A 26,191-nucleotide genomic window follows, 5' to 3' on the forward strand; every position below is an offset into this window, starting at 1 on the left:
AAATGTATTCGGATGAAAATAATAACCACACTATATATTTTACTGGACCATTTGTGCTCTTGATATACGTTTTAAACGAATGACTAGAAATCTAAAAAATGATAAAGTTTATATTAGTCTAATGGATAATTTTATCAGAGTTCATAAAGATCGAAAACTTTCAAAATCTTTCAAAACTTTCTTCAAGTAATATTGTCTATAAACTCGACTATAAGGATTGCAACGCATCCTATGTTGGTCAAACCAGTAGACAATTACATATTAGAATTTAGGAACATCGTAAACACATAACTGACAATACTTCAATCCGTTCTGTCATTACTGAGCACAGAGTTAATTTTAACCATGACTTTAAATAAGATGATGTCACGAGCCATTTTATAATAAAAGATTAATTTCTGAAATGTTGTTTATAAAAAGACAAGCTAATAACCTTAATTTACAAATTGATACTGAATACCTGCATCATAATTATGTATCTATAGTAAATAAGCTTTCCAATATTTAATATTTAGACTATGTGTGTGTGTGTGTGAGATCCTGTTAATTATTTTATATGTATAGATCTCTATTTTTTATGTGTAATTTCATAATATTAGAAGTTATATTCGCTATGTTCTCTCTTCAGTCGTAAACAACACATACGTTACGATCTTACCATTATCAACGGTTATTTTGAATATTTTAATTTAACAGTTATTTTCTCTATTCTAATGCCTACTAAACACATATATGCACTCGATGTTTAAGAATATTTAATTAGCTTTAATAATAAAGGAATTATTTAAAGTTATTTTCAAAATTTGTAGAAGTTATCGTCATTTTAAGATTTTGATTATATTATCAAAAAATGATCTCTCTCTCTTTCCTTCTTTCGCATGATAATTAATCTAATTATAGAGAAATAATATAAGATTCCATATAATAAATATTTAATATTAAAGAGATAACACTAATTATAAATATAGATTATTTTATCGTAAACAAGATAAAACATAATAATAATAAATTTTTTATTCTGTTTTGGTGTGTAGTTGCAGCGTGTATTGTACTTGTTTACACAAGTGCGACGCAAGACTATCTTTTTTGGAAAGATGCTTCCTCTGTTTAACTCGATTTCACGATATATTATATTCAGAACTGTAAATCGTCACAGCTATTTACGATGTTTTTCTATATTACACACTAATTTTGAAGGTAAGTGAATAAATCAATAGAACAAATAATGATGCGACAATTTTAAAGTTTGTGCTATTATTATATATTAACTATTTTATCTTATCATCTCATTATACTGAAGATTGCGCCGAATCCAGATTATTTCCATATTTGAAAAAGAGAGAAAAGATTTGTTAATTATATTTTGTTTAATTTCCGAAAATATATATAGATGTTAGCACAGATTGAATTAGAAGTGAAATTATATAAATAAAAGACATTATTTAATTCATTAGAAGTCTAAATAAAGATAACAGGATATGATTCATATCGTTAAAACTCCTATACCGTTATTTTAACGGCTATTATCTTAATATGAAGATTAGTTACATAAAAATTTAATAAAAGAAACTATAAATTAAGAAACTATAAAAGAGAAGAAATAGAATCTAAAATTCAAAGCTATATATGATTTAAAAAATGATAGTGTATAGACTTACATTGCGATTAATTGCAATTGCAGTACGATGTCAGCATCGCAAGTCCAACATCCAAACGAGAGCTAATCTTTCACAAGCAATCAAAGTTGCTCATATGTATAATCCCGGCGAATTTCCATTGTCGAACAAAACCGTCGGGCAAACACTCGGCGAAGCTGTTGCAACATGGCCCGAACGAACTTGCATCGTTTCGATCCATCAAAATATTCGATTAACGTTCTCTGACCTTCTTCGACGGGTTGACGCTTTCGCTGCGGGCCTCAAGAAATTAGGAATGAAGAAGGGCGATCGGTTGGGCATTTGGGGTCCGAATGATCTCGAATGGTTCATAACTTCCCTGAGTGCATCGAGGGCGGGATTAATCGTCGTCGCGATTAATCCGGCTTATCAACAGAATGAATTAGTTTATTGTTTGCAAAAGGTTGGCGTAAAAGCGATTGTCTCACCGGACGTGTTCAAAGTGCAGAATTATCCGAGTATGTTGTTGATCGCCAAAGAAGTCTGTCCCATTTTGGAGCACATTATCATTTATTCGTCTAATCATATAACGTAAGAGATTCTATTTAATATTAATAAAATGCTAATATTAGTATCATTTATTCTGTTTAATATTAATATTATTAGAAGAATTATTTCCTATTTAATCACGGAATTGTGGCATGAAAGATTTTGTAATTGATATTGTTTTTGATTGATATTAATATTAAAAATATTTATTATTCACAGAATTCCGTAATCGCATTATTTAATTATTTCAAATAGAATTAATATACTTTGGAAAGCAATGAGAAAGAATAGTTTTTAAATGTTATAATACATTTAATTAAATAAGGTGATTATTGGTTTCTTTCGGTGTTGCTCGCTTAGATAATTGTAAATTTCCACATAATTATTTGTGAACTTTTAATATGTCCACACATTGAAAACATTTGCATCATCGATTCGTGAATATCGCGTGAGTTCTCGCACTTTGACTGACGGGAACCTTTTGCTCGATTTTACGAAATGGATTAAGAACACACTATGAATGTTGTCAAATTATATTTCGTGTGCTCGCATTTTTAGATAGATATATTTTAATATATCACAGACATACATGTTCTATATCATTAGATTTTAAGAATTCTAATATTAATAATTTGTAGTGATTTTTTTATTGTGTGTTCTATACAATTATAAATGTTTTCCTGAGTGCTTAATAACATTCTTTTGTTAGCAAAATATTTATAAATATGAAAATATATAATTATTTAATTATATGTAATTTCTAAATAAATTAGAAAGATTGATATGCTATGTATTCATAAAAATTATATTGATAGCAAATAATTAACATAATGAACATAATATCATAACGATTTCGATATATTTTCTCATAAATGAGGTACAAATGTCCTGTTTGATGACGTAAAAATAGCATATCGATCTGAGGTCACGAAAAAAAAATGAAGAATGAAACGACTTTAAAATGCTGAAAAGGGTGAGGCGGAGTAAAGCGAAACATAGTTTCGATGTCGAGGTGAATGTTAATCAGCAATCACACAAGCACTCTCATCGAAACTTTGTACGTATTTTCATTATATACTTTTTTTATTCCGTGTATTCCGCGTATTTAGCCAGTACTATAGTTCTCCAACTTTCACCGATCAATCGATTTGATTAACAATCCTTGCCGTATGGAAGAATCATGGCACAATTAGACTAATTGCCTCACTGACATCTATCCATTCACACTCGTAAACAACACATCATTGAGAAAGGATGTAAATGATATTAGTACGTTTAATTTATAGCGGTACTCATCGTTTCGCTGATGTTGAAGCTTCGGCGACGAAAGCGGAAGTAGATGCGATCGCGGCGGAACAGGCTGAGATATCTTGCAACGATGGATGCAATATACAGTTTACGTCCGGTTCCACCGGCAAGTCCAAAGCCACTCTCATCTCGCATAGGTCTATTGTAAATAACAGCAAAGAGGTAAAACGATAAAATTAAATATCAGATATATTAATTACTTTATAATTCGGTATGTCAGATTTGTGAAATAATATATTCTGACATAAGCATTATTTACAGTGCTATCTTTTTTTAATTTGAATTAATATGAATATAATAATTTTTTTATTAACAAATTTTTTATCGACAAAGTTAATTTCCTTATGAAATGGAACGGAATGACTATTTTCATCTTATTTTCTTATTTCTCTCTATCTATCTCTTTGCCTTATTGTAATCTATTTACTAAATCCATCTCGAGACCTCTTCATTCATATGTACATAAATATTTGCTTATGTTATTAGCTTATTCTTAATCTGCCTTATTTTCTATGCATGTAATTTTGAGATAATTGAAAGACGAGATTTGTTTCTAATAATAATTTACTCTTATATGAATCAATTTAATTACAGGTTTCTTGTTATTTCAAAAAAATCTTGAATTATATTTTATTTTTTAAAAGAAAATAAAATATATGAGAATACAATATAATATAATACATACAATAAATACAATATAATTAACTTTTTAATATATGTAATTAACTTTTACTCGCTTGTCCTTGGAATTAATGCAATGATTCTTTTAGACTTGTCCTTAGATTCGAATAAACTGCTCATTTCAAATGTCTCGATAAACTTGCAAATCTCAAGATATCTAACATTAATCTGGACTGAGAGATTTGATAACTAGTAATTTTTAATAACAATTTAATATTTTGGAAAAAAATGTTTTGTATTTTTATATGTGACAGAGTGCACGTAGAGCAAAGTTCAACACCGAAAACAAAATATGTTTAAATGTACCATTCTTCCATGCTTTCGGGTTAACAATGGCCAATATACTCATCTTGCACACTGGAAGCACTCTCGTTATAGAAGAACGTTCATTTAATCCGATAAAATCTTTGAAGGCGATAGTGCAAGAAAAGTGTGCCGTAACATATGGAACGCCAACTATGTGGGTAAGCAAGGATAAAAGACAAGGTTAGCTAGATTATTTGAAAAATATCCATTCTACATAGTAGAAAGCAAAAACGCATGATAATATATATTATTCATATAAAAATTGTGCGATTTAATTTAAATATGACATCATAAATTCTCGTCATTGATTAACAGCTAATTCGAACAATCGGAAAATCGTTATGTTGTGTGAAAAAGTATTATATGCATTGTATAAAAGTTACATAAATAATAAATGCAAAATTACACAATAAATATAATAAAAATGTATAACATTCTTATTATTTATTGTATAATTTTACATTTATTGTTCATGCAATTTTGCAACAGTTTTACAATAATTTTATTTTTTACAATTGTATGTAAATGTAATTATTCGTGATTTATAAAAACATGCAATAATAATTGCTGAAATCATGCAGGCTAAGATTTCAAATTGTTAAAATATTAATTCTGAAAAAAGCGTTGCAATTGCTTTTTGTTTAAAATTTATTTCAAATTCATTATATTATTATTAGTATATTATTATTATATTCGATTTTTGCAATTCAATCCAATTTCTTTACAAAAATTAATAAAATTTCTTTACAAAAATTAATAAAATTTAATTTATCCTAATTAAGTTAAATTTTATTTGGCTCTATTGTCAGGTGAACTTACTCGAGGCACAACAACGGTTGCAACTTCCGGTGGACAGTCTTCAAGCAGGGATTATCGGTGGTGCACCTGCGTCTTCTGAACTCTTCAAACGAATACGAGATTTATTAGGTTTTAATGATTTAATGGTAAGTTCACAATCAAGACTATTTATAACATCTTTCGTTTATCATCGTGCGATCAACATTACAACCTTGGGAAACTATTAACGCGCTGATCAGATCTCTTCGAAAAATCCGATTATTATTATAATAAATTTTCGATTATATACACAGAGCATATATGGTCTCACAGAAACAACAGCTGTAGCATTTCAATCGATACGTGGAGAGGATAAGTACTTATCTGAGACCACCGTGGGTTATTTAGGAGATCATGTCGAAGCAATGGTATATATTGCTTTTAATTTCGATACAATATTTTGTTTAAAAATTTACATTAGAGCTTTTAAAGTTTTATTAATGTATTTCATGAAGGTTGTCGATCCAAACGGTTTGCCCGTTGCCTTTGGAAAACCTGGTGAACTTTGGGTACGCTCATATAACAACATGTTAAATTATTGGAACGATGAAGAAAATACAAAGAAGACGTTGACGCAAGATGGTTGGTTGAAAACTGGCGATCAATTCATCTTACAAGAAAACGGATATGGCCTCATAATCGGAAGATTAAAAGACATGCTTATTCGGGGAGGAGAAAATATTTTCCCTAGGGTAAAATTATATAAATATCATTATTATATATTAGTATTTAATTCGCACTATTTGCTATAACCAATTAATATGCGTGTTATTATATATATTAAAAAAGAAAAAATATTTTATAAAAACTCTTTTCGAAAAAAATGATAATCCAAGTATAAATTCTTTTATAGATTTCATCTAAATACGTTTTCTTAGATATATCTAATGATTTATCTAAATATGGCTTTATCTAAATTGAAGATTTATTTTGTTTGCTACTACTGAACGATATCATTATTTTCGATTTGATTTAGATTGCCACTTTTCTGAAGCAAGAATCAATATATTTCATTTTCTGAAGCAATAATCAATATATTTCACTCGTATTAATTGTATATTTTATTTTTTATTATAGGAAATTGAGGATTTTCTAGTGACTCATCCTAAAATAGTGCAAGCACAAGTTATAGGAGCGTATGACGAAGTCTACGGAGAAGAAATTTGTGCGTGCATTCAACTTAGCGACAATGCGAAAATGACAAAGAACGAACTGATAGATTATTGTAAAGGTAAAATAGCACATTTCAAAATACCGCGTTATGTGCATTTTGTAGATGACTACCCAAAAACTACTAGTGGAAAAATTCAGAAGTTCCGTTTAAAAGAACAGTTGGAGAACAGCGGCGTGATACCAACGAGACAAAAGAATTTATGATAATAATAACTCATTTTAGCGAAAATTTTGTGATGAAATTTAATTTTTAAAATTTTTAACTGCATTTGTCAAACAAAATGTTATTAAAATTTTCTATATATAAAATTATTAAATGTTATTAAATTAATGTTATTAAAAGCATAATATTATTGAATGTTATTAAAAGCAGTTCTTATGATGTCTATTTTATTATTTAAATTATAAAATTTATTTTATCGTTGTATAATTATTAATAAATCTTTTCAATTCTTGCAGTGTGTACTAATTTTGTACATCCTGATACACAAAACGATCCTGAATAATAATCCATTATGATTTTCTCGAGAGCGGTTGATAATACAAAAAAATGATAAAGAAATGAAAGAAAGTTGAATAATATAAAAATAATTATCTTTCAATAATCTTATTTTTTTCTTGAATGCCACGATGCATAGAAAAGATGCAATTATACTTTTTGTAGTCAAATCACTCTATTGAATATGTACAAATAGAAACACAATCTGCGTGCAAAAATATAAGATATTCGGAAAATGAAAACTTTGCTTTAAAATATTTCAAGTTTTTTATTTTTTATTTAAGGAGATATAATAAACATATTTTATATCGTTTTAATATGATTGAAAAACGCTCAAAAAGATAGAGCTCCCAGATTGAGAGTTGGACAATGGACTGCTTTATCTTTAATCAGCAATCATTTTAAAACGATATAGAAAATGTTTATTGTATAATTATATACAATATTTATATTCTTATTATGCTATAATTTATATAAGTTATATAATTTATATATAAATATAATATTATATTATATTATATTTTCATTATATTATATAATATTTATTTATATTATTATATATATTGATATTATATAATATATATTATATCTATTATTCTCTCTCCCTCTCTCCCTCTCTCTCTCTCTCTCTCTCTCTCTCTCCCCATACGGAAAATAATTGGTATTAGATATTCACTAGATATTCTCCATAGGCATTGAGGATATCCACGAATATATGAAAAATAGTTATTAGATGCTGTAGATATCCAAATGTCCCCAATTTGAGGTTTCATAAGTATCTCACAGGATATGTATAAACCAATATCCTGCAAATATCCGTATAATATTCAGATATTTATTATATATACATATATAGATTCATTTATTACATGTATATTGATATTTATTTTTGGATCGATATTCGTTCAATGTTCTGTACATAGATACATATATGACGGAATTCGCCATAAAAAAAAATTAGCCGTCTGACGTTAATTTATGGAGTTCTGGAGTTCCTCGCAAAAGCTAGAGGAGATGCGGCTATAATAGTCTGCGCTCTTTGACCGATAAGCCACAACTCGTTGAACCTGTGCCGCGGTCTTATATACTACCTTAGATGAAGTGATTCTTTGCTGATTTATTGGTATTGAAAGATGTTAAAGAATTGTGCTAAAATTTAATGTCCTGTATTTTTGTGTGTGAATGTAGATATGTGGAATATGTGTATATCTAGTGGATTTCTCCTGTAGCTACTTAGTGGATATAGGTAGGTGGATGATATATGTACACAGAAAAAAAGGACATTTTTGAAAATATCTTTAGTTTTAATATGGAAATCTTGAAATGAGATTATATTATATATATGCGTTAATTAACGAAAAATATAATTGCTTGAATAATTACTTGCTTAAATGAAGCCATTTTATATAGTTCAATCAAGGAAAATATATTCTTATGATTTAAGATTTAATTTTCTTCAGTGGAAAGGAAACAATGTTAAATAAGAAATAACATTTTTAAATCAAAGATTGTAATTTTCTTAAAGTAGAATTAAATAATTATATCTTGAGATGACAATTACAATATTGAAATAAGGCTATAATATTGTTGAAATTTAAAATTATTAAATTCTTCTAAGAAGATTATAGATTGTTGCGTATATACGAAACAATGAATGCGTTAATTTAAGTATATAAGTTTTGATTTGACACTTATTTTTTTTCTGTGTATATGCATCTACTTATTTATCTAGTTATTTATAGAGGATATAGACCTCATGTAGACATTTAGACATTTATTAGATATCTATTGGATAAATTTTTCCGTGTGGGAAGTCATACCCTTTGCGCTATGTTCTCCCCTCAGTCGTAAACAACACATCATACATTACGGTCACATCAACGATATTTATCAGCGGTTATTTTGGATATTTTAATTTAACGGTAATTTTCTTTATCATAATGCCAACTAAACACTTATATATGTACTCGACGTTTAAGAATATTTAATTAGCTTTAATAACAAAGGAATTATAAGCTATTTTCAAAATTTGTAGAATATTTAATTAGCTTTAATAACAAAAGAATTAAAGCTGTTTTCAAAATTTGTAGAATTTATGTCATCGTCATTTTAAGATATTGACACGATATATTATCAAAAAATGCTCTCTCTCTCCCTCCCTCCCTCCGTCCCACCCACTCACTCACTCTCTCTCTCTCTCTCTCTCTCTCTCTCTCTCTCTCTCTCTCTCTCTCTCTCTCTCTCTCTCTCTCTCTCTCTCTCTCTTTCTCTGTCTCTCTCCTCTTTCTCTCCTTCTTTCGCATGATAATTAATTAAGGAATTATAAGCTATTTTCAAAATTTGTAGAATATTTAATTAGCTTTAATAACAAAAGAATTAAAGCTATTTTCAAAATTTGTAGAATTATAATATAAATCTAATTATAAATAATATAAGATTCCATATAACATATGTTTAATATTAAAAAAGTTAACACTAATTATAAATATGGATAATTCTTTCGTATACAAGATAAAGCATGGCAACATTAAATTTTTCATTCTGTTTTAGTGTACAGCTGCAGGGTTTTGTACTTGTTTACGCGATACAAGTGACTACCTTTTTGGAAAGATGCTTCCTCTGTTTAACTCGATTTCACGATATATTATGTTCAGAACTGTAAATCGTCACAACTATTTACGATGTTTTTCTATATTAAACGCTAATTTTGAAGGTAAGTAAATAAATCAATAGAACAAATAAAGATGCAACAACTTTAAAGTTTGTTCTATTATCATATGTTTACTATTTTATCTCATCATCTCATTATACTGAAGAATGCGCCAATATAATTCATATATTGTTATTTTTAAAACGTTTGTACCGTTATTTTAATGGCTATTATCTTAATACGAAGATTACATAAAAATTTAATAAAAGAAACTATAAACTGAAGAAACTATAAAAGAAAAGAAATAGAATCTAAAATTCAAAGATATATATGACTTAAAAAATGATCGTGTATAGACTTACATTGTGATTAATTGCAATTGCAGTACGATGTCAGCATCGCAAGTCCAACATCCAAACGAGAGCTAATCTTTCACAAGCAATCAAAGTTGCTCATATGTATAATCCCGGCGAATTTCCATTGTCGGACAAAACCGTCGGGCAAACACTCGGAGAAGCTGTTGCAACATGGCCCGAACGAACTTGCATCGTTTCGATCCATCAAAATATTCGATTAACGTTCTCCGACCTTCTTCGACGGGTTGACGCTTTCGCTGCGGGTCTCAAGAAATTAGGAATGAAGAAGGGCGATCGGTTGGGCATTTGGGGTCCGAATGATCTCGAATGGTTCATAACTTCACTGAGTGCATCGAGGGCGGGATTAATCGTCGTCGCGATTAATCCGGCTTATCAACAGAATGAATTAGTTTATTGTTTGCAAAAGGTTGGTGTAAAAGCGATTGTCTCACCGGACGTGTTCAATATGCAGAATTATCCGAGTATGTTGTTGACCGCCAAAGAAGTCTGTCCCACTTTGAAGCACATTATCATTTATTCGTCTAATCATATAACGTAAGAGATTCTATTTAATATTAATAAAATGATAATATTAGTATTATTTATTCTGTTTAATATTAATATTATTAGAAGAATTATTTCCTATTTAATCACGGAATTGTGGCATGAAAGATTTTGTAATTGATATTATTTTTGATTGATATTAATATTAAAAATATTTATTATTCACAGAGTTCCGTAATCGTATTATTTAATTATTTCAAATAGAATTAATATACTTTCGGAAATCAATGAGAAAGAATAGTTTTAAAATGTTATAATACATTTAATTAAATAAGGTGATTATTGGTTTCTTTCGGTCTTGCTCGCTTAGATAATTGTAAATTTCCACATGATTATTTGTGAACTTTTAATATGTCCACACATTGAAAACATTTGCCTCACCGATTCGTGAATATCGCGTGAGTTCTCGCACTTTGACTGACGGGAACCTTTTGCTCGATTTTACGAAATGGATTAAGGACACACTATGACTGTTGTCAAATTATATTTCGTGTGCTCGCATTTTTAGATAGATATATTTCAATATATCACACACATACATGTTCTATATCATTAGATTTTAAGAATTCTAATATTAATACTTTGTAGTGATTTTTTTATTGTGTGTTCTATACAATTATATATCTTTTCCTGAGTGCTTAATAATATTCTTTTGTTAGAAAAATATTTATAAATATAAAAATATATAATTATTTAATTATATGTAATTTCTAAATAAATTAGAAAGATTGATATGCTATGTATTCATAAAAATTATATTGATAGCAAATAATTAACATATTGAACATAATATCATAACGATTTCGATATATTTTCTTATAAATGAGGTACAAATGTCCTGTTTGATGACGTAAAAATAGCATATCGATCTGAGGTCACGAAAAAAAAATGAAAGGACTTTAAAATACTGAAACGGGTGAGGCGGAGTAAAGCGAAACATAGTTTCGATGTCGAGGTGAATGTTAATCAGCAATCACACAAGCACTCTCATCGAAACATTGTACGTATTTTCATTATATACTTTTTTTATTCCGTGGATTCCGCGCATTTAGCCATTACTATTTCTCCAACTTTCACCGATCAATCGATTTGATTAATAATCCTCGCCGTATGGAAGAATCATGGCACAATTAGACTAATTGCCTCACTGACATCTATCCATTCGCGCTCGTAAACAACACGTCATTGAGAAAGGATGTAAATGATATTAGTACGTTTAATTTATAGCGGTACTCATCGTTTCGCTGATGTTGAAGCTTCGGCGACGAAAGCGGAAGTAGATGCGATCGCGGCGGAACAGGCTGAGATATCTTGCAACGATGGATGCAATATACAGTTTACGTCCGGTTCCACCGGCAAGTCCAAAGCCACTCTCATCTCGCATAGGTCTATTGTAAATAACAGCAAAGAGGTAAAACGATAAAATTAAATATCAGATATATTAATTACTTTATAATTCGGTATATCAGATTTGTGAAATAATATATTCTGACATAAGCATTATTTACAGTGCTTTCTTTTTTTAATTTGAATTAATATGAATATAATAATTTTTTTATTAACAAATTTTTTGTCGACAAAGTTAATTTCCTTATGAAATGGAACGGAATGACTATTTTCATCTTATTATTTTATTTCTCTCTACCTATCTCTTTGCCTTATTGTGATCTATTTACTAAATCCATCTCGAGACCTCTTCATTCATATGTACATAAATATTTGCTTATGTTATTAGCTTATTCTTAATCTGCCTTATTTTCTATGCATGTAATTTTGAGATAATTCAAAGACGAGATTTGTTTCTAATAATAATTTACTCTTATATAAATCAATTTAATTACAGGTTTCTTGTTATTTCAAAAAAATCTTGCATTATATTTTTTTTTTAAAAGAAAATGATATATATGAGAATACAATATAATATAATACATACAATACATACAATATAATTAACTTTTTAATATAATTAACTTTTACTCGCTTGTCCTTGGATTTGATGCAATGATTCTTTTAGACTTGTCCTTAGATTCGAATAAACTGCTTATTTCAAATGTCTCGATAAACTTGCAAATCTCAAGATATCTAACATTAATCTGGACTGAGAGATTTGATAATTAGTAATTTAATAACAATTTAATATTTTGGAAAAAAATGTTTTGTATTTTTATATGTGACAGAATGCACGTAGAACAAAGTTCAATACCGAAAACAAAATATGTTTAAATGTACCATTCTTCCATGCTTTCGGATTAATAATGGGCAACATACTCATCTTGCACTCTGGAAGCACTCTCGTTATAGAAGAACGTTCCTTTAATCCGATAAAATCTTTGAAGGCGATAGCGCAAGAAAAGTGTACCTTAGCATATGGAACGCCAACTATGTGGGTAAGCAAGGACAAAAGACAAGGCTATAGCTAGATTGTTTGAAAAATATTTATTCTCCATAGTAGACAAAGCGAAAACTCATGATAATATGTATTGTTCATATAAAAATTGTGCGATTTAATTTAAATATGACATCATACATTCTCGTCATTGATTAACAGCTAATTCGAACAGTCGGAAAAACGTTATGTTGTGTGAAAAAGTATTATATGCATTGTATAAAAGTTACATAAATAATAAATGCAAAATTACACAATAAATATAATAAAAATGTATAACATTCTTATTATTTATTGTATAATTTTACATTTATTGTTCATAAAATTTTGCAACAGTTTTACAATAATTTTATTTTTTACAATTGTATGTAAATGTAATTATTCGTGATTTATAAAAACATGCAATAATAATTGCTGAAATCATGCAAACTAAGATTTCAAATTGATGAAAATATTAATTTTGAAAAAAGCGTTGCAATTGCTTTTTGTTTAAAATTTATTTGAAATTTATTATATTATTATTAGTATATTATTATTATATTCGATTTTTGCAATTCAATCCAATTTCTTTACAAAAATTAAGAAAATTTCTTTACAAAAATTAATAAAATTTAATTTATCCTAATTAAGTTAAATTTTATTTGGCTCTATTGTCAGGTGAACTTACTCGAGGCGCAACAACGGTTGCAATTTCCGGTGGACAGTCTTCAAGCAGGGATTATCGGTGGTGCACCTGCGTCTTCTGAACTCTTCAAACGAATACGAGATTTATTAGGTTTTAATGATTTAATGGTAAGCTCACAATCAAGACTATTTATAACATCTTTCGTTTATCATCGTGCGATCAACATTACAACCTTGGGAAACTATTTTAACGCGCTGAGATCAGATCTCTTCGAAAAATCCGATTATTATTATAATAAATTTTTCGATTATATACACAGAGCGTATATGGTCTCACAGAAACAAATGTAGCATTTCAATCGATACGTGGAGAGGATAAGTACTTATCTGAGACCACCGTGGGTTATTTAGGAGATCATGTCGAAGCAATGGTATATATTGCTTTTAATTTCGATACAATATTTTGTTTAAAAATTTACATTAGAGCTTTTAAAGTTTTATTAATGTATTTTATGAAGGTTGTCGATCCAAACGGTTTGCCCGTTGCCTTTGGAAAACCTGGCGAACTTTGGGTACGCTCATATGGCAACATGTTAAATTATTGGAACGATGAAGAAAATACAAAGAAGACGTTGACGCAAGATGGTTGGTTGAAAACTGGTGATATATTCATTTTGCAAGAAAACGGATATGGCCTCATAATCGGAAGATTAAAAGACATGCTTATTCGGGGAGGAGAAAATATTTTCCCTAGGGTAAAATTATATAAATATCATTATTATATATTAGTATTTAATTCGCACTATTTGCTATAACCAAGTAATATGCGTGTTATTATATATATTAAAAAAGAAAAAATATTTTATAAAAACTCTTTTCGAAAAAAATGATAATCCAAGTATAAATTCTTTTATAGATTTCATCTAAATACGTTTTCTTAGATATATCTAATGATTTATCTAAATATGGCTTTATCTAAATTGAAGATTTATTTTGTTTGCTACTACTAAACGATATCATTATTTTCCATTTGATTTAGATTGCCACTTTTCTGAAGCAAGAATCAATATATTTCATTTTCTGAAGCAATAATCAATATATTTCACTCGTATTAATTGTACATTTTATTTTTTATTATAGGAAATTGAGGATTTTCTAGTGACTCATCCTAAAATAGTGCAAGCACAAGTTATAGGAGCGTATGACGAAGTCTACGGAGAAGAAATTTGTGCGTGCATTCAACTTAGCGACAATGCGAAAATGACAAAGAACGAACTGATAGATTATTGTAAAGGTAAAATAGCACATTTCAAAATACCGCGTTATGTGCATTTTGTAGATGACTACCCAAAAACTACTAGTGGAAAAATTCAGAAGTTCCGTTTAAAAGAACAGTTGGAGAACAGCGGCGTGATACCAACGAGACAAAAGAATTTATGATAATAATAACTCATTTTAGCGAAAATTTTGTGATGAAATTTAATTTTTAAAATTTTTAACTGCATTTGTCAAACAAAATGTTATTAAAATTTTCTATATATAAAATTATTAAATGTTATTAAATTAATGTTATTAAAAGCATAATATTATTGAATGTTATTAAAAGCAGTTCTTATGATGTCTATTTTATTATTTAAATTATAAAATTTATTTTATCGTTGTATAATTATTAATAAATCTTTTCAATTCTTGCAATGTGTACTAATTTTGTACATCCTGATACACAAAACGATCCTGAATAATAATCCATTATGATTTTCTCGAGAGCGGTTGATAATACAAAAAAATGATAAAGAAATGAAAGAAAGTTGAATAATATAAAAATAATTATCTTTCAATAATCTTATTTTTTTCTTGAATGCCACGATGCATAGAAAAGATGCAATTATACTTTTTGTAGTCAAATCACTCTATTGAATATGTACAAATAGAAACACAATCTGCGTGCAAAAATATAAGATATTCGGAAAATGAAAACTTTGCTTTAAAATATTTCAAGTTTTTTATTTTTTATTTAAGGAGATATAATAAACATATTTTATATCGTTTTAATATGATTGAAAAACGCTCAAAAAGATAGAGCTCCCAGATTGAGAGTTGGACAATGGACTGCTTTATCTTTAATCAGCAATCATTTTAAAACGATATAGAAAATGTTTATTGTATAATTATATACAATATTTATATTCTTATTATGCTATAATTTATATAAGTTATATAATTTATATATAAATATAATATTATATTATATTATATTTTCATTATATTATATAATATTTATTTATATTATTATATATATTGATATTATATAATATATATTATATCTATTATTCTCTCTCCCTCTCTCCCTCTCTCTCTCTCTCTCTCTCTCTCTCTCCCCATACGGAAAATAATTGGTATTAGATATTCACTAGATATTCTCCATAGGCATTGAGGATATCCACGAATATATGAAAAATAGTTATTAGATGCTGTAGATATCCAAATGTCCCCAATTCGAGGTTTCATAAGTATCTCACAGGATATGTATAAACCAATATCCTGCAAATATCCGTACAACATTCAGATATTTATTATATATACATATATAGATTCATTTATTACATGTATATTGATATTTATTTTTGGATCGATATTTGTTCAATGTTCTGTATATAGATACATATATGACGGAATTCGCCATAAAAAAAAAACCGTCTGACGTTAATTTATGGAGTTCTGGAGTTCCTCGCAAAAGCTAGAGGAGATGCGGCTATAACAGTCTGCGCTCTTTGACCGATAAGCCACAACTCGTTGAACCTGTGCCGCGGTCTTATATACTATCTTAGATGAAGTGATTTTTTGCTGATTTATTGGTATTGAAAGATGTTAAAGAATTGTGCTAAAATTTAATGTCCTGTATTTTTTGTGTGTGAATGTAGATATGTGGAATATGTGTATATCTAGTGGATTTCTCCTGTAGCTACTTAGTGGATATAGGTAGGTGGATGACATATGTACACAGAAAAAAAGGACATTTTTAAAAATATCTTTAGTTTTAATATGGAAATCTTGAAATGAGATTATATTATATATATGCGTTAATTAACGAAAAATATAATTGCTTGAATAATTACTTGCTTAAATGAAGCCATTTTATATAGTTCAATCAAGAAAAATATATTCTTATGATTTAAGATTTAATTTTCTTCAGTGGAAAGGAAACAATGTTAAATAGGAAATAACATTTTTAAATCAAAGATTGTAATTTTCTTAAAGTAGAATTAAATAATTATATCTTGAGATGACAATTACAATATTGAAATAAGGCTATAATATTGTTGAAATTTAAAATTATTAAATTCTTCTAAGAAGATTATAGATTGTTGCGTATATACGAAACAATGAATGCGTTAATTTAAGTATATAAGTTTTGATTTGACACTTATTTTTTTTCTGTGTATATACATCTACTTATTTATCTAGTTATTTATAGAGGATATAGACCTCATGTAGACATTTAGACATTTATTAGATATCTATTGGATAAATTTTTCCGTGTGGGAAGTCATACCCTTTGCGCTATGTTCTCCCCTCAGTCGTAAACAATACATCATACATTACGGTCACATCAACGATATTTATCAACGGTTATTTTGGATATTTTAATTTAACGGTAATTTTCTTTATCATAATGCCAACTAAACACTTATATATGTACTCGACGTTTAAGAATATTTAATTAGCTTTAATAACAAAGGAATTATAAGCTATTTTCAAAATTTGTAGAATATTTAATTAGCTTTAATAACAAAAGAATTAAAGCTATTTTCAAAATTTGTAGAATTTATGTCATCGTCATTTTAAAATATTGACACGATATATTATCAAAAAATGCTCTCTCTCTCCCTCCCTCCCTCCGTCCCACCCACTCTCTCTCTCTCTTTCTCTCTTTCCCTGTCTCTCTCCTCTTTCTCTCCTTCTTTCGCATGATAATTAATTAAGGAATTATAAGCTATTTTCAAAATTTGTAGTATATTTAATTAGCTTTAATAACAAAAGAATTAAAGCTATTTTCAAAATTTGTAGAATTATAATATAAATCTAATTATAAATAATATAAGATTCCATATAACATATGTTTAATATTAAAAAAGTTAACACTAATTATAAATATGGATAATTCTTTCGTATACAAGATAAAGCATGGCAACATTAAATTTTTCATTCTGTTTTAGTGTACAGCTGCAGGGTTTTGTACTTGTTTACGCGATACAAGTGACTACCTTTTTGGAAAGATGCTTCCTCTGTTTAACTCGATTTCACGATATATTATGTTCAGAACTGTAAATCGTTACAACTATTTACGATGTTTTTCTATATTAAACGCTAATTTTGAAGGTAAGTAAATAAATCAATAGAACAAATAAAGATGCAACAACTTTAAAGTTTGTTCTATTATTATATGTTTACTATTTTATCTCATCATCTCATTATACTGAAGAATGCGCCAATATAATTCATATATTGTTATTTTTAAAACGTTTGTACCGTTATTTTAATGGCTATTATCTTAATACGAAGATTAGTTACATAAAAATTTAATAAAAGAAACTATAAACTGAAGAAACTATAAAAGAAAGGAAATAGAATCTAAATTCAAAAATATGTATGATTTAAAAAATGATCGCATATAGACCTACATTGCGATTAATTGCAATTGCAGGACGTCAGCATCGCAAGTCCAACATCCAAACGAGGGCTAATCTTTCACAAGTAATCAAAGTTGCTCATATGTATAATCCCGGCGAAATTCCATTGTCGGACAAAACCGTCGGGCAAATACTCGGCGAAGCTGTTGCAACATGGCCCGAACAAACTTGCATCGTTTCGATCCATCAAAATATTCGATTAACATTCTCCGACCTTCTTCGATGGGTTGACGTCTTCGCTGCGGGCCTCAAGAAATTAGGGATGAAGAAAGGCGATCGGCTGGGCATTTGGGGTCCGAATGATCTCGAATGGTTCATAGCTTCCCTGAGTGCATGGAGGGCAGGATTAATCGTCGTCGCGATTAATCCGGCATATCAACTTAATGAATTAGTTTATTGTTTGCAAAAGGTTGGCGTAAAAGCGATTGTCTCACCAGACGTGTTCAAAGGGCGGAATTATTCGAGGATGTCGTTGATCGCCAGGATGTTGTGTCCCACTTTAGAGCATATTATCATTTATTCGTCTAATCATATCACGTAAGAGATTCTACTTAATATTAATAAAATGCTAATATTAGTATTATTTATTCTGTTTACTATTAATATTATTAGAAGAATTCCTATTAAAAGATTTCCTATTTAATTACGGAATTGTGGCATGAAAGATTTTGTAATTGATATTATTTTTCATTGACATTAATATTAAAATTATTTATTATTCACAGAGTTCCGTAATCGTATTATTTAATTATTTCAAATAGAATTAATATACTTTTGGAAATCAATGAGAAAGAATAGTTTTAAAATGTTATAATATATTTAATTAAATAAAGTGGTTATTGGTTTCTTTCGGTCTTGCTAGCTTAGATATTTGTAAATTTCCACATGATTATTTGTGAACTTTTAATATGTCCACACATTGAAAACATTTGCCTCACCGATTCGTGAATATCGCGTGAGTTCTCGCACTTTGACTGACGGGAACCTTTTGCTCGATTTTACGAAATGGATTAAGGACACACTATGACTGTTGTCAAATTATATTTCGTGTGCTCGCATTTTTAGATAGATATATTTCAATATATCACACACATACATGTTCTATATCATTAGATTTTAAGAATTCTAATATTAATACTTTGTAGTGATTTTTTTATTGTTCTATACAATTATAAATCTTTTCCTGAGTGCTTAATAACATTCTTTTGTTAGAAAAATATTTATAAATATGAAAATATATAATTATTTAATTATATGTAATTTCTAAATAAATTAGAAAAATTGATATGTTATGTATTCATAAAAATTATATTGATAGCAAATAATTAACATAATGAACATAATATCATAACGATTTCGATATATTTTCTTATAAATGTTCTGTTTGATGACGTGAAAATAGCATATCGATCTGAGGTCACGAAAAAAAGTGAAGAATAAACTTAAAATGCTGAGATGGGTGAGGCGGAATAAAGCGAAACATAATTTCGATGTCGAGGTGAATGTTAATCAGCAATCTCACAAGCACTATCATTGAAACTTTTTACGTATTTTCATTATATACTTTTTTTATTCCGCGGATTCCGCGTATTTAGCCAGTACTATAGTTCTCCAACTTTCACCGATCAATCGATTTCATTAATAATCCTTGCCGTATGGAAGAATCATGGCGAAATTAGACTAATAGCTTCACTGACATCTATCCATTCGCATCCGTAAACAACAAATCGTTGGGAAACGATATAAATGATATTAGTACGTTTAATTTATAGCGGTACTCATCGTTTCGTTGATATTGAGACTTCGGTGACGAAAGCGGAAGTGAATGCGATCGTCGCGGAGCAGGCTGAGATATCTTGCAATGACGGATGCACTATACAGTTTACGTCCGATTCCACCGGCAAGGCCAAAGCCACTCTCATCTCGCATAGGTCTATTGTAAATAGCAGCAAAGTGGTAAGACGATAAAATTAAATGTCAGATATATTAATTACTTTATAATTCAGTCTGTCAGATTTGTGAAATAATATATTCTGCCATAAAGCATTATTTACAGTGCTTTCTTTTTTTAATTTGAATTAATATGAATATAATAATTTTTTTATTAACAAATTTTTTGTCATCAAAGCTAATTTCCTTATGAAATGGAACGGAATGACTACTTTCATCTTATTTTTTTATTTCTCTATATCTATCTGTTTGCCTTATTGTGATCTATTTATTAAATCCATCTCGAGACCTCTTCATTCATATGTATATAAATATTTGCTTATGTTACTAGCTTATTCTTAATCTGCTTTATTTTCTTTGCATGTAATTTTGAGATAATTAGAAGACGATATTTTCTTTAATAATAATTTACTCTTATATATATCGATTTAAATTATAGATTTCTTGTTATTTCAAAAAAATCTTGCATTATATTTTATTTTTGAGAAGAAGAGGAAACATAATTAACGAAACAACATAATTAACTTTTACCCACTTGTTCTTGGAATCGATGATTTCTTAGATTTGTCCTTAGATTTGACTACTTATTACAAATATCTCGATAAATTTGTAAATCTCAAGATATTTAAAATTAATCTGGACTGAGAGATTTGATAACTAATGATTTAATAACAGTTTAGTATTTTGGAAAAAAATGTTTTGTATTTTTATATGTGACAGAATGCACGTAGAGCAAAGATCAATACTGAAAACAAAATATGTTTAAATGTACCATTTTTCCATGCTTTCGGATTAATAATGGGCAACATACTCCTCTTGCACTCTGGAAGCACTCTCGTTATAGAAGAACGTTCCTTTAATCCGATAAAATCTTTGAAGGCGATAGCGCAAGAAAAGTGTACCTTAGCATATGGAACGCCAACTATGTGGGTAAGCAAGGACAAAAGACAAGGCTATAGCTAGATTGTTTGAAAAATATTTATTCTCCATAGTAGACAAAGCGAAAACTCATGATAATATGTATTGTTCATATAAAAATTGAGCGATTTAATTTAAATATGACATCATACATTCTCGTCGTTGATTAACACCTGACATCGAAAAGTCGCTTCATTGTGTAAAAAATATTATATACATTGTGTAAAAATTACATCAACAATAAATGCAAAATTACACAATAAATATAAATATAAAAATGTATAACATTCTTATTATTTATTGTATAATTTTACACTTATTGTTCATGCAATTTTAAAAGAATTTTATAACAATTTCATTTTTTACAATGTAATTATTTGCGATTTATGAAAACATGTGATAATAATTGCTGAAATTATGCAGGCTAAGATTTCAAATTGATAGAAATATTAATTTTGAAAAGATCGCTGCAATCGCTTCTTGTTTAAAATTTATTTAAAATTTATTATATTATTATTAGTATATTTTTATTATATTCAATTTTTGCGACTCAATCCAATTTTTTTACAAAAAATAAAAATTAATATCCTAATTAATTTAAATTTTATTTGGCTCTATTGTCAGGTGAACTTACTCGAGGCACAACAACGATTGCAACTTCCGGTAGACAGTCTTCAAGCGGGGATTATCGGTGGTGCACCTGCGTCTTCTGAATTCTTCAAACGAATACGAGATTTATTAGGTTTTAATGATTTAATGGTAAGTTGACAATCAAGACTATTTATAGCATCTTTCGTTTATCATTTGATCAACATTACAACCCTTGGGAAACTATTTTAACGCGCCGAAATCAGATCTCTTCGAAAAGTCCAATTATTATTATAATAAATTTTCGATCCTACAGAACTTATACGGCCGCACAGAGATAGGTGCAGTATTTCAATCGATACGTGGAGAGGATAAGTACTTATCTGAGACCACCGTGGGTTATTTAATAGATCATGTCGAAGCAATGGTATATATTACTTTTAATTTCGATACAGTATTCTTTTTAAAAATTTACATTAGAGCTTTTAAAGTTTTGTTAATGTATTTGATGAAGGTTGTCGATCCAAACGGTTTGCCCGTTGCCTTTGGAAAACCTGGCGAACTTTGGGTACGCTCATATGGCAACATGTTAAATTATTGGAACGATGAAGAAAATACAAAGAAGACGTTGACGCAAGATGGTTGGTTGAAAACTGGTGATCAATTCATTTTGAAAGAAAACGGATATGGCATTATAATCGGAAAATTAAAGACATGCTAATTCGGGGAGGAGAAAATAGTTTTCTAAGGTAAAATTATATAAATATCATTATTATATATTTGTAGTATATAATTCTCACTATTTGCTATAACTGAGCAATATGCGTGTCATTGTATATATTAAAAAAGGAAAATACTTTATAAAAACTTTTCGAAAAAAATGATAATCCAAACATCAATTCTTTTATAGATTTCACATCTAAATACATTTGTTTAGATTTATCTAAATATGGATTTATATATATGGATTTATCTGATTTTTAGATTTATTTTGTTTGCTATTATTCAACGATATTGTTACTCTCGACTTGCTTTTAATTGCCACTTTTTCCCGAAGCAATAATCAATATATTTCACTCGTATTATTTGTATATTTTATTTTTTATTATAGGAAATTGAGGATTTTCTAATGATTCATCCTAAAATAATGGAGGCACAAGTTATAAGAGGGTATGATGAAGTCTACGGAGAAGAAATATGTGCGTGCATTCAACTTAGCGACAATGCAAAAATGACAAAGAACGAAGTGATAGGTTATTGTAAAATAGTACATTTCAAAATACCGCGTTATGTGCATTTTGTAAATGAATACCCAACAACTACTAGTGGAAAAATTCAGAAGTTCCGTTTAAAAGAACAATTGGAGAACGGTGGCGTGATACCAACGACACCAAAAAATTTACGATAATAATAATTCATTTTAGCGAAAATTTTATGATGAAATTTAATTTTTAAAATTTTTAATTGTATTTGTCAAACAAAATATTATTAAAATTTTCCAGATATAAAATTATAATTAAATGTTATTAAATTAATGTTATTAAAAGCCTAATATTATTGAATGTTATTAAAAGCAGTTCTTATGATGTCTATTTTATTATTTATATTATAAAATTTATTCTATTATTGCATAATTATTAATAAATCTTTTCAATTCTTGCAATGTGTACTAATTTTGTACATCCTGATACACAAAACGATCCTGAATAATAATCCATTATGATTTTCTCGAGAACGGTTGATAATACAAAAAAATGATAAAGAAATGAAAGAAAGTTGAATAACAATAATTATCTTTCAATAATCTTATTTTTTTCTTGAATGCCACGATGCATGGAAAAGATGCAATTATACTTTTTGTAGTCAAATCACTCTATTGAATATATAAATAGAAACACAATCTGCGTCTAAAAATATAAGGTGTTCGAAAAATGATAACTTCGCTTTAAAATATTTCAAGTTTTTCATTTTTTATTTAATGAGATACATTAAACATTTTCTATATCGTTTTATTATGACTGATAATTAAGAATAAAGCAGTCCATTGTCCAACTGTCCTCTCAGTCTGGAAGCTTTATATTTTTGAGTGTTCTTCATTTAAGTGACACATGTCGGTACTTGATTTTATGAAAATATCGATAATGAGAATATAAAATATCATATTATAATATATTTATATATACATTATAGCATTATACATATACATATATATAAAGAAAGAGGTAGGAGAAAGAAAGAGAGGGAGAGAGGAGAAAAATGGAGAGTACTTATTATCATTGTATAAGGAACTAATCGGAGATCAGAATATCGACAAGCGTAGTGTCGGTAAAGCAGTTTTCTAACATTACTCATGTCGTGCGCGAAATGTTGCGGAGTTTTTGTGTGAAAGCGAGAAAAAATCTCTTTTCTCGTAATACAAAACTGTGAGACTCGCCCGAATCGGATAATTTCGCACCATGGCTGAATATCTGGCGTCAATTTTTGGTACCGAGAAGGACAAGTAAGTAATTTGCCGCATATAATGACAATTTTACGCATTTGATTCTTAGGTTATGATCGCAATGTAAACTTTGAGTCTCTTCCGCCTCTTCCAGAGTCAATTGCTCGTTTTATTTCAAGATTGGCGCCTGTCGACATGGTGATCGTTGTTCGCGAATTCATAACAAGCCGACCTTTAGTCAGGTAAGACTTACTTGCGTATCTTGCGCAATGATTTACACATTGCAATGTTTTTATCTGAAAAAGTATACATTTGCAAAAGGTATATTTCTCCTAATTTGCTTCATTAAGACTGCAAATTTTTTTTGCTAAATATGTTATTCCATGATTCAAAAGCCTCTTACATTTGAGCAATTGAATTTATAAATCAATATCTTTGCTTTGATTGTATTTCGTACCCTGGTGCGATCAAGTTATTTATGGTTCAAAATGATCCAATAATAATTATTTCGCGATGTATCGTTCATGCAAGTCTGTATTCTTCAGACATGTCTACTGCAGAATCTTTACGTAAATCCTCAGAATTCTGCCAAAAGCGCAGATGGATCTCATCGTAAGTACATTGCATTAAGTTTTAATAAAATATATATATAAATATATTATATAAGAGAGATAAAAATGTATTAATAGTCTAATGAGAACATTATAGATATATTGTGCCCAAGATAATTATATCGTGTAGAACATTCTATTTTATTTTTATCTTACAATAGTGGTTGCAAATGTATCGGACGAAGAGATGCAAGAGCATTATGATAACTTTTTTGAGGATGTTTTTATCGAATGCGAGGACAAATATGGCGAGATCGAAGAGATGAATGTGTGTGATAATCTCGGTGACCATCTAGTTGGGAATGTTTACATCAAGTTTCGCAGAGAGGAAGATGCAGAAAAGGCAGTCAACGATCTGAACAATCGTTGGTTCGGTGGCAGACCGGTTTACGCTGAGCTCTCGCCCGTTACTGATTTCCGTGAGGCTTGTTGTCGTCAGTATGAAATGGGGTAGTTATAAATTAAAACGCAATCATAAAGTATGATAGATAATATGTAGCATATACAAGAAAGCGTATATTGTGAATTGTGTATGTTTAGCGAGTGTACCCGCTCCGGATTTTGTAACTTCATGCACTTGAAGCCCATCTCCCGGGAACTTCGTCGATACTTGTACAGCCGAAAGAAGGGCAAAGGACGATCGAGATCGCGCTCGAGATCGCGTGGTCGCGATCGCAGAAGGAGATCCAGATCTCGTGATAGAAGATCCAGATCTAAAGACCGGCGTAAAGGAAGAGACGAAAAAAGCAGGGATGGCCGATCTGGTCGTTATTAAAATAAATTTTTGTCGATGTATTTTTTTAATGACTTTGATTTTATCTTTAAATTGATTTAAATTTCATTTCATGAATTATGATATATATTTGAATAAATTACACAAAATTATTTCTTTGTTATTAAATGTACGAAAGATCAGAAGTATAAATGATTATAGATAAAAGATTACAAATATAATTTGTATTTTGTAAAGTATTACATAATTGATTGTTTTTTTATACCATTGGTATATTTTATCATTTAATAATGAAGTATATCTCTTTCTTTATACAAGTTTAGTGACCACGATATAGAAGGCAGCACTCATTCGACGATGTTCAAGTAGATATAATTTTTACAAATATGCTATAATTATATTCTTTGCATATTTGTATTGTTTAAAATAGTTCATTTTCCTAAGATTAAATTGTATTCATAAATTTTTAGTTTTTAAATTAAAGTTGATAAAAGTATTTTGACAGTGTTCTCTCTTTCTCCTATTTACACACATATTAAGATCTAAATCTACATTGATAATTATATATTTTATGTACAATTTTTATACATATATAAAATATATATATGCATTTATATATTTTTCTTATTTTCGTTATTTTAATAATAATGTATTGTGATGTATTTATAAAAAATCATCTCTGATATTTCAATAATTATTTTACAGAGATCA

At 28.6% G+C, this 26,191-nt stretch overlaps 3 protein-coding genes and 1 pseudogene across 6 annotated transcripts in view; all 4 read left to right on the top strand.

Moving 5' to 3' along the window:
• Acsf2 (Acyl-CoA synthetase family member 2) overlaps nt 1-6,925 on the top strand; it is an 8,053-nt gene extending 1,128 nt beyond the window's left edge. For both annotated transcript variants that reach the window (XM_083087686.1, XM_083087685.1), the window contains exons 2-9: nt 1,035-1,197; nt 1,682-2,207; nt 3,452-3,635; nt 4,409-4,618; nt 5,270-5,404; nt 5,552-5,665; nt 5,753-5,989; nt 6,375-6,925. In XM_083087686.1, coding sequence (XP_082943812.1) covers nt 1,095-1,197; nt 1,682-2,207; nt 3,452-3,635; nt 4,409-4,618; nt 5,270-5,404; nt 5,552-5,665; nt 5,753-5,989; nt 6,375-6,674 — 1,809 coding nt within the window. In that variant the 5' untranslated portion in view covers nt 1,035-1,094 and the 3' untranslated portion in view covers nt 6,675-6,925. The remainder of the gene's footprint in view (nt 1-1,034; nt 1,198-1,681; nt 2,208-3,451; nt 3,636-4,408; nt 4,619-5,269; nt 5,405-5,551; nt 5,666-5,752; nt 5,990-6,374) is intronic.
• Nucleotides 6,926-8,006: 1,081 nt separating this feature from the next.
• On the top strand, nt 8,007-15,244 carry LOC145964293 (medium-chain acyl-CoA ligase ACSF2, mitochondrial-like). Of its 2 annotated transcripts, none has more exons than XM_083086884.1 (9): nt 8,007-8,092; nt 9,520-9,682; nt 10,005-10,530; nt 11,767-11,950; nt 12,717-12,926; nt 13,583-13,717; nt 13,870-13,980; nt 14,068-14,304; nt 14,690-15,244. In XM_083086884.1, exons 2-9 carry the CDS (start codon nt 9,580-9,582, stop codon nt 14,987-14,989), a joined length of 1,806 nt encoding a protein of 601 aa, XP_082943010.1. In that variant the 5' UTR covers nt 8,007-8,092; nt 9,520-9,579; the 3' UTR covers nt 14,990-15,244. The 2 variants fall into 2 exon arrangements, with proteins under 2 accessions (XP_082943010.1, XP_082943011.1); XM_083086885.1 differs by lacking the exon at nt 8,007-8,092 and adding an exon at nt 8,825-8,891.
• Nucleotides 15,245-17,172: 1,928 nt separating this feature from the next.
• On the top strand, nt 17,173-23,236 carry LOC145963931 (medium-chain acyl-CoA ligase ACSF2, mitochondrial-like; annotated as a pseudogene). The gene is made up of 9 exons (XR_014436315.1): nt 17,173-17,204; nt 17,767-17,929; nt 18,255-18,777; nt 20,013-20,196; nt 20,911-21,120; nt 21,733-21,867; nt 22,013-22,123; nt 22,211-22,444; nt 22,806-23,236. The product of XR_014436315.1 is annotated as a medium-chain acyl-CoA ligase ACSF2, mitochondrial-like (transcript).
• Nucleotides 23,237-24,023: 787 nt separating this feature from the next.
• On the top strand, nt 24,024-25,976 carry LOC145964229 (splicing factor U2af 38 kDa subunit-like). Its single transcript, XM_083086718.1, has 5 exons — nt 24,024-24,196; nt 24,291-24,378; nt 24,682-24,748; nt 24,909-25,197; nt 25,288-25,976. Exons 1-5 carry the CDS (start codon nt 24,153-24,155, stop codon nt 25,520-25,522), a joined length of 723 nt encoding a protein of 240 aa, XP_082942844.1. The 5' UTR covers nt 24,024-24,152; the 3' UTR covers nt 25,523-25,976.
• Nucleotides 25,977-26,191: the final 215 nt, after the last annotated feature.

The sequence above is a fragment of the Camponotus vicinus genome, unplaced genomic scaffold (assembly GCF_025532165.1).
Source record: "Camponotus vicinus isolate PSW18456_S1 unplaced genomic scaffold, iyCamVici1.0 SCAF_13, whole genome shotgun sequence".
In the NCBI taxonomy this organism is placed as follows: domain Eukaryota; kingdom Metazoa; phylum Arthropoda; class Insecta; order Hymenoptera; family Formicidae; genus Camponotus; species Camponotus vicinus.

What these genes read in the sequence shown, in the direction of transcription:
- LOC145964293 (XM_083086884.1), top strand. Translation starts at nt 9,580, where the DNA reads ATGCTTCCTCTGTTTAACTCGATTTCACGATATATTATGTTCAGAACT. An exon ending in ATGGAACGCCAACTATGTGG is followed by an intron (nt 12,927 to 13,582) that starts GTAAGCAAGGAC and finishes CTCTATTGTCAG; the next exon opens with GTGAACTTACTCGAGGCGCA. An exon ending in GAGATCATGTCGAAGCAATG is followed by an intron (nt 13,981 to 14,067) that starts GTATATATTGCT and finishes TATTTTATGAAG; the next exon opens with GTTGTCGATCCAAACGGTTT.
- LOC145964229 (XM_083086718.1), top strand. Translation starts at nt 24,153, where the DNA reads ATGGCTGAATATCTGGCGTCAATTTTTGGTACCGAGAAGGACAA. An exon ending in ACAAGCCGACCTTTAGTCAG is followed by an intron (nt 24,379 to 24,681) that starts GTAAGACTTACT and finishes TGTATTCTTCAG; the next exon opens with ACATGTCTACTGCAGAATCT. An exon ending in TGTCGTCAGTATGAAATGGG is followed by an intron (nt 25,198 to 25,287) that starts GTAGTTATAAAT and finishes GTGTATGTTTAG; the next exon opens with CGAGTGTACCCGCTCCGGAT.